Below are 9,095 nucleotides of genomic sequence, written 5' to 3' on the forward strand. Positions count from 1 at the left end.
CACTCCAGTCTGGGTGACAGAGTGAGACTCCAACTCAAAAACAAAAACAAAACAAAACAAGAAAAAACACTACAGTACAATCCCTCTCACAAGCAGGATTCTGCCATGAACAGATCCATGACACTGCCATCACCACAAAGACCCCTCATTTGTCCTGTTGGCCACACCCGTTCTCCTCCCACCTCCACCCCCTCCTTATCTACCATTTCTTTCTTTCTTTCTTTCTTTTTTTTTTGGAGTCTCACTGTCACCCAGACTGGAGTGCAGTGGCCGTTCCAGGCCACCACAGCCTCGACCCGCTGGGCTCCGGCGATCCTTCCGCCTCAGCCTTCCAAGTAGCTGGAACTACAGGCGTGCGCTACCACACCTGGCTAATTTTTGATTTATTGTAGAGATGAGGTCTCGCCAAGTTGCCCAGGCAATCTATCATTTCTATGATGTTCTCATTTCAAGAATGTTATAGAAATGGAACCATATAATGTAAACTTTCCAGATTGGCTTTTTGTTCCTCTCTGCATAATTCTCTAGAGATTTGTGTCAATTGTTTATTCCCTTTATTGCTGTATTTTCCATGAACAGGAGGTACCATACATTGTTTAACCATTCACCCACTGAAGGATATATTGTTTCCAGTTTGAGGTTATTACAAGTAAAGTAGCTATAAACATTCATGTACAAGTTTTTATGTGAGCATACACTTTCATTTCTCTGGGATAAATGCTCAGGAATAAACTGTTGAGTTGTACGGTAGTTGCATGTTTAGATTAAACACACACACCACTCCCAATCCTTTCCAGAGTGGCCATACCACTCCACCTTCCCACCAGCAAAGTGTGAGTGATTCGGTTTCTCTGCACCCTGGCCAGCATTTAGTGCTGTCACTAATTTTTACCCTAGCCATTCTGATAGGTTTGCAGCCATACTTCATTGTAGTTTAATTTGCATTTCTGCCAGGCTCGCTGGCTCAGCCTGTAATCCCGTGCCTTTGGGAGGCTGAGGGGAGTGGATTGCCTGCGCCCGCGGGTTCGAGACCCGCCTGGGCAGCCAGACCTCATCTCTACAATAAATCAAAAAATGAGCCGGGCGTGGTAGCGCATGCCTGTAATTCCGGCTACTTGGAAGGCTGAGGCGGAAGGATCGCCAGAGCCCAGCAGGTCGAGGCTGCGGTGGCCAGGAGCAGCCACTGCACTCCAGTCTGGGTGACAGAGTGAGACTCCAACTCAAAAAAAAAAAAAAAAATTTTGCATTTCCATGAAGGTTAAAGATGTTGAATGTGTTTGCAATCTGTATATCCTCTTTGGTGAACTATCTTTACTTATTTTCTAACCCAAAACTTTAAAAATTGTGTGTTTTAAGAGTTCTCTATATATTCTGGATACGAGTCTTTTGCTGGATGTGTAGTTTGCAAATATTTTCTCCTGGTGTGTAGCTTATCTTTTGATCCTCTTAACGAGGTCTTTCACAGATCAAAATTTGTTTTGTCTAATTTATCAATTTTTTCTTTTATGGCCTGTGCTCTTGGTATTTTTCACAACTTTCAAGATCTTAATATTTTCTTTAGTTTTCAGAGGTTTGATCATGCTTATCTTGGTGTGGATTTGTGTCTATCATTTTTGGAGTTTGCTCATTTTCTTTAATATGCAGATTTGTTACCAAATTTGCTAAATTTGGGATTTTTCCAGTCATTATTTCTTCAGGCATTTTTCAGCCTCATCCTCTTTCCAAGACTGATAAAACAATGTTCGATCATTTGCTATAGTCCACGGGTTCTGGGGTTCGGTTCATTTTTTTCAGTTTATTTTCTGTGTTCCAGATTGTACAGTTTCTATGGGTCTCTATCCAGTTCACTGACCCTTCTCTTTGCCTCCTTCATTCTGCGTTGAGCCAATCCACTGAACTTTTTCAGTTCTGAGATTTCTATTTGGTTCTCCTTAATATTTTCAATTTCTTTGTTGAGACCTGATATTTTTCATTTATTTCAAGCACAGTCCTAATTGTGCACCGAAATATATTTATGATCACAGCTTTAAAAATCCTTGCCAGGTAATTTTTTTTTTTTTTTTTGAATTGGAGTCTCACTCTGCTGCTCAGGCCGGAGTGCAGTGGTACACTCACGGCTAACACAGTCTTGACCTTAGGTGATCATTTCACCTCAGTCTTCCAAGTGGCTGGAACTACAGGCAAGCACCATCACACCCGGCTAATTTTTTGATTTATTGCAGAGACGAGGTCTTGTCATGTTGCACAGGCTGGTCTCAAACCCCTGGGCTCAGGCAGTCCTCTCGCCTCAGCCTCCCAAAGTGCTGGGATTATAGGCGTGAACCAGGTAATTACCTCTTGCCAGGTAATTCTAACACCTCTGCCATCTCAGTGTTACTCAACTACTGATTATCTTTTTTTCACTCAAGCTGAGATTTTCCTAGTTCTTGGTATGATGAGTGATTTTAAATTGAAACCTGGACACTTTAGGTACTATACCATTAGACTGAGGATCTTATTTAAACCTTCTGTCTTTGTTGGCTTTTTCTGACACTGCTCTAGCCAGAGGCAGTGGTGGGATTAGAAGTTCAAGGTCCCTACCTGGAACAAGGTCCCCACTTGTTCACTGATACCTGCCAAGTGGGCATTTTTTCCTTCTATGCCCAATGGCATTTACAGGTTGCTGGCTTCTTTAATTCCAAATGAGACATAAGAGGCCAAAAAAAAAAAAGCCACAGTGTTGTTCTTTGGATGCCAGTCTGCCACCTACTCTCCACAGTCCCATGTTGGGGGTTTTAGTCATACTTAGTAGGAAGAATAGGGAAAATACATCTACTCCATCTTCCTAGAAGCAGAAGTCAAAATGTATGTAGTTTTACTCCTAGTCAAAAGTGTGGGACTGACTGAAACTTTTAGAGTAGACTCTGCCTATCAAGAAGGATAAAGCAACTCAGAAATTATAAGTTTGCAATTCATCTTCAAATTTCCTATCCACCAAAGTCAGGGGTCTTAGATTAGTTTTTGTATGTTTTGCAGAACAAAATGCTCTTCAAACACTTAATCTCAATTGTTCACTTCTCTAAACAGACCCACGCCTCATAAGTTACTCATTTTATATCACTATTTTCCATTTTCTGGAAGGCTTATCCTGAGTTAGCAAATTTTAAAAAAATGATTTAACTATTCTAAACATGTCCAAGTTATTCTGAAGTGATGTAAGCCAGAATTCTTATTTGTTCAGTATGCAAAAAGAAAAACTGATCAGGTGTGACCCAAAATCAAGGAAGTGTAACCCTCTTGGCAAGCCCAGGCAACCCACCTGTGTCAGTATGGCACGAAGATGCTTGTCACACAGCCTCTGCCACTGCTGCCCTAAACCCTGCCCTCCAGCCACATGCAACCCCAATAGTTGCAATTGTCAAACACATACTAACCTCACAGCCCTGTTCTGCATCTGCTGTTCCCTCCTAGAGTAACCTTCACCCTCCAGTCCACTCTTTTTACCAGCCTATTCCGACAGAGTTCAAAGGTCAGCCCTGCCTGGAAAGTTCTCTCTGACTCCCTCTCTGTGGTTGAGGTGGGTAGTCCCCAGTAAGTTCAGGTGAACATTTTCACCACATCCTAGTGGCTAACCCTGAGGTCAGGAATGTGTTTCATCCACACAATCCCAGAATCTGTCCCTGGTCTCACATACAGCAAGCACTCAGTAGATGTTGTTTGAATTAAAAAAATGTATTAATGTGACTGTTCCATAAACTAAAAATTGTTACATATATGCCTTGCTTAAGGAAAATTCAGACTATATGAAAGGCAAGCTAGGGGTGATTATTTACTATAAGCTTATATAAGATTATTGACTTCATATAATTCAGTATGGGTTTCTTTTACATTCAAGGTTCACTTGATTATTTATCAAGCATTTAACGATCTTATACTAATCTGGCACAGCTGTTAGAACAAAAGGCAAATAAGATGGCATCTTCCCTCGGGAAAATAACAGTCTGTTGATGAACACAGAAATAATGACATATATGTATTGGGATATGTACAGAAAATAATGCTAAGAAACGCAATGCATCAAACTGCTAACTAAAGTTTCCTCTTGGAATGGGGAAAGAGACAAGGATGATTGTACTTTGTCCTTCACATTTCTGTGCTTTCTGAATTGTTCAGATTAAGTGTGTATTATTTTTCTAAGGAGAAAAAAAGGAATATAGTAATGCTTTTAAAAGAAATAATTATAGTCCATGCTAAACAGGGCTACCAAGGTTCATTTAAATTAACATTTGATTTACATAGGAGAGGTCAGGGCTCCAAAATACATCTCAGAGGAAGGGATGACAGATCTTCTGGATACTCAAAGATTCAGAATGGATTTTTCACATTCACTCCTGCCTCTAACTCCTTCACCTTCAGTCTTCCAAATTATTTTAATGCAGTATTTTTTTGTATTTTAGAGACAGGGTCTTGCTGTTGCCCAGGCTGGAGTGCAGTGGTGTAATCACTGATCACCACAGCTGGGCTCAGGGATCCATCTCAGCCTCCTGAGTAGCTAGAACTACAAGCACACACCACTGTGCCCAGTTCTTTTTTTTTTTTTTTTTTTTTTGAGTTGGAGTCTCACTCTGTCACCCAGACTGGAGTGCAGTGGCAGCTCCCAGCCACCGCAGCCTTGACCTGCTGGGCTCTGGCAATCCTTCCGCCTCAGCCTTCCAAGGAGCCGGAACTACAGGTGCGTGCTACCATGCCCAGCTAATTTTTTTGATTTATTGTAGAGATGAGGTCTCGCCAAGTTGTCCAGGCAGGTCTCGAACCCATGGGCTCAGGCAATCCACTCACCTCAGCCTCCCAAGGCATGGGATTACAGGCTGAGCCACTGAGCCCGACTTCTTTTTTTTTTATTATTGTGTAGAGGCAGGGTCTTGTATGAGACCCAAGCTGGTCTTGAATTTCTCCTGACCTCAAGCAATCCTCCAGCTTCGTAATCCTAAGTGCTGGGATTACATGCATGAGCCAATGTGCCCAGCTAACAAATTCTTAATTTACTTTGTAAAAATGAAGTACACACCTTGCCTCTGTGGCCACTCTTGTGCTGAGAAAGGAAGAACTATCCACTGCCCTTTGCAACACCAGCTACTTAACTAAAACCAGCACTTCCCACGCCGGATTTCAGTGAGGGCATTAAAGGATCTCATTGCTGTATGTGTCATTCAAAGGTGATGCCACCATGTTATTCCGCAGGATTGAGAGGAGCCTTTCTATCCCTCTCCAGGACGAAACTACCTTTTTATCGTAGTTCTGGTCCCACATGTCATTAATAGTACAGCCTGCTCCACGCATCAGAATGGCTCCGGTGCCAAAGAGGGACAGCATGTACCAATCTGGAAAACAACCTGGTTCGGCAGCCAAACCAATGCTCCAAGTGCACGGCAGGTACAGCAGCCAGGTTCCTAATCAAAAACAAAAAGACAAAGGGGGAAACACAAGTCAGTTAACTGTCTTCACTTATTTAAAACCACATCCTAAGAAATAAAGAGCACCTAAGGAAAGTCAAAAAACAAGACAAAACTGAGGAGACAACCTGCAACTCATATCACAGAGGACCATTCTCCCTAATATTACAGAACTTCCAGAACTGGAGAAGTCCAATTAAAAAGAGATCAATGGTGCAATTAGAAACAGATAAAACTCATAAAAGCCGACAGAAGAAATACAAATGGCTCTTATCCATATGATGGGATACGTAACTTTGAGAAACGCATTAAATTATGTTGAGATAACATTTTTTTCACTCAGCAGATTGGCAAAAACACAAGGTTTGACAAAACACCCTAGGGAGTTGGATGCTCTTCTGTATCTCCAAGGAAGTTACAAAATGGTCCCGCCTTACAGAAGGCAACTTAAAAATGATTTACATACACACGTATGTATACATCTGTACACACACATCTATAAACATCACAAATACACATGTGAATGTCAACATGCTCCAAAGAGGCCTTAAGTTTACATACCAGAAAGGACAAGGAGAGAAGCCTCAAGCTAAGATCTCAAGAGGGGGCAAGTCCAGACCTGAACTCAGGTTGTCCTGGACAGACTCACACTGGTGCATCCGACTGTAACAACAGTGGCTAACGTTTACCACGTGTTCACGAGATGGCAGGCAGTGTTCTAAATGCTTTATATGCATAAACTCTTTTACTCCTTCAGCAACATCCTTCTTTTCTTTTCTCTCTTTAGAGAAAGTCTCACTCTGTTGTCCAGGCTGGAATATAGTGGTGCAAATATTGCTTACAGCAGCACCTCAAGTTCCTGGGTTTAAATGATCCTTCTGCCTCAGCCTCTTAAGTATTATTATAAAGCAGGTAGGACTAGTAATAATCCTGTCTTACAGATGAGAAAACAGAGAGGTTAGGTAACACAATTTGTTTATCTACTTCCCTTGCCCTGGAGCTACCAAATAGCTCAAGGGGCAGCATCCTATCCTCACAGGCTAGAGAAGAAAGACGGCCAATTCACAACTGGTATTCTCCTGGTGCAATCAGAACTGAAGTTTAAAAAGAAAAGATTCCAGAGAGCAAAATGTATAACTACCTGTAGTTACAAAAATATGTTCCCTTTCTGGAATGAAATGTTCTTGCCAAGGAATCTGTATCCTCAGCACTGTATTCACATACGGCTAGGGTGGGTAGAGCTTCCCACAGAGGAGGAGGATGAGGCTTCCCAGGGCCACGGCCACTGTGGGCTGAGGGACATCAAACAGCAGTGTATCCCAAGGCTTAATCTCAGTCTCCACTATAAATGAGGAATAGAACGTTGCCTCCTAGAGTTGTCAGGAGATGACAACACTAAAGAAGCTGGTATGACAACAGGTATGTGGCACTTCCGACACCGGGGCTTCCACACTTTTAATTCTCATGGCAAGTGAGAGAGAAGGCACTGTTTTTACTACACCCATTTTACCAATGAAGAAACTCAAGCACAGGCGGAATTGTGCCGGGCAAGCCTGTGCCCAGCCAACCTCCCAGTCCAACTGAGCCACTCCAAACCCTTGCGCTCCATGTGTTCCTCTGCCCCGGCTGGTTCCCAGCAACATCTTTTCCTATGATACTGTAGCAGGAAAAATAGAGAGATCATGACACCGAGACTATTATAGGAAGTGGCACTTTATTATGCTGGCGAGCACAGCGGGCTCAATGGAACTAATGCGTCCAAACCGAGTGCCCCAGAACAGGAGACCTGGGGTCTTACACCCTTGTTTAGGTAAGGGAGGGGGGTCGTGTTGAGTGATTACATACTTCCTTTGGAATCTTACAAGGTTGTACTCAGCAAAATCAGATTTTTCAAAGAACAAATGGTTTCCAGGAACTGCAGGATGGTAAACCGCCAGCTTCAGAAGGGGGGTTTTTAGATAAGACTCTTTTCCATTTCCATGAAATAGCCAGTCTCTGGGCCATTTGGCCTTTCTTAAACAAAACCTGCATGGCCGCCTGGCGGGTCTTTAAAGTTGCAACTTGCCTTTCAAAAGGAAATACCTTTAACTGCTATTATCCCCTCCTTCTTGCCGCTGGGCTAGTGGCAGCCCAGGTGAGGCCAACTGCTGATCCTGAATCAGCTACATATGTTTCTGTTTATTCACTCAATCATACAAGAAATAGATTTGAGCATTTGAGCACAATACCATCATCCTCTAGGCTCTTCTGTGAAGAAAGGTGGGGGTGGCAAGAAGCCACAAGCAGGCTGAAGAGAGGCAAGTTTACTGTGAAAAGGAGAACTCTGTGGCGGATAGGTCAGAGGCCCGTGTGAACCCACTAACTACAGCCTGTCTCCAAGACATCCTCACCCATTAATGCACTGGGACACAACAGGATCTGCCAACTTGGTGGAAAGAGTGCCACCTGCTGGGACTTCCTGGGCTGGCTCACTAGAAAGAAGTATTGCCTTCTCAAGAACAATGAAATCCACTATTGGCATAGGAGAGAGTAACAAGATAACTTCCACAAGTCAAACAATTAACAGACACTTAACCCACAATTAATCTAAAATTTAGATAAATGTCAAATCTGGAATTCTACTACTGTCAATTACTGTTCCTGGCATATGGTAGAGGCTCAAAAAAAGTTGAATAAATTCTGACATGAAACCATTATCAAGTTTTCTAATAAATTCTGCAATACTCACCTAAAATATCAAAGCATGAAGACTGGTATTTTTTAAAATACGTAATCAGTACAGTTTTCTCCAAATACCACCTAGTTAATATTTGGCTGATATTTCTTGAGCACTTGTATGCCAGGTGCTGTTCTAAGCACTTGACATTCATCGATGAACTTTCATGACAACCTTATAAAGTCTGTTATTGGTATCTTCGTTTTATGGAGGAAGCAGATGCCCCGACAGGTGGAGGAATATGAACAAGGTCCCTCAGATGGGCAGAGTGGAGATACATAGTCGTGGGGAAGCCAATCAAACAATAGGCACATAATTAGTGATGAGGACTATGAAGAAAATAGAAAGGGGTAATCAATATCTGGACTGCCCTGAGCTTGCTCCCAAGCCCTCTGCAGCCTCCTGTTGTGGCGGGAGGTCCAGACACGGAGACAGAAGCAGAGGTTTAATTGTGGAAATGGGAATAAAGGCAGGTGTTCAGTCGTGCGCCTCCACTGCAGCTCCATGATAGACACTCAGATAACAGAATTAGTCAGGCTTCAGCTGAGAATTGGGCCTGGACATTTATATCAGTCAACCTGAATCTAGTCCCAGAATGCCAGGGGCACATACAACTCCTAATGCTGGCAGGGCTGCCCCCATCACTTAATATGCCATTTACGGTTGTGGTAGGAAGGGAACTGGTAGCAGTTGAGGGTGTTTCCTTTTGAGAGTCGAGCGGCAGGCTCTGAGGACCCACCAGACCAGTTTTGTTTAAAGAGAAGCCAGGTGGCCAGGGATTGATGGCTCTCATGGAAATGCAAAAGAGTACCTAATTCATAACTGCTCTCCTTGTCAGTTTATAACTCCTGCTCTCCCTGAATTTCCTGGAGACCATTTGTTCTTTGAAAGATCTCATTTTTCTGAACACAACTTTGCGAATTCTAAGGAAAATGTGTGGTCGCTTG

General features: G+C 42.8%; 1 protein-coding gene across 1 annotated transcript in view; it reads right to left on the reverse strand.

The window, feature by feature from the left end:
- Nucleotides 1–5,428, reverse strand: part of COQ2 (coenzyme Q2, polyprenyltransferase) — a 17,541-nt gene extending 12,113 nt beyond the window's left edge. The window contains 1 exon segment of the mRNA XM_021714916.1: nucleotides 5,263–5,428. Within this exon segment, the coding sequence (XP_021570591.1) occupies nucleotides 5,263–5,352 (90 nt within the window). The 5' untranslated portion in view covers nucleotides 5,353–5,428.
- Nucleotides 5,429–9,095: the final 3,667 nt, after the last annotated feature.

Source organism: Carlito syrichta, unplaced genomic scaffold (assembly GCF_000164805.1).
Source record: "Carlito syrichta isolate Samal-C Ts95f unplaced genomic scaffold, Tarsius_syrichta-2.0.1 Scaffold305872, whole genome shotgun sequence".
NCBI classification, from domain to species: domain Eukaryota; kingdom Metazoa; phylum Chordata; class Mammalia; order Primates; family Tarsiidae; genus Carlito; species Carlito syrichta.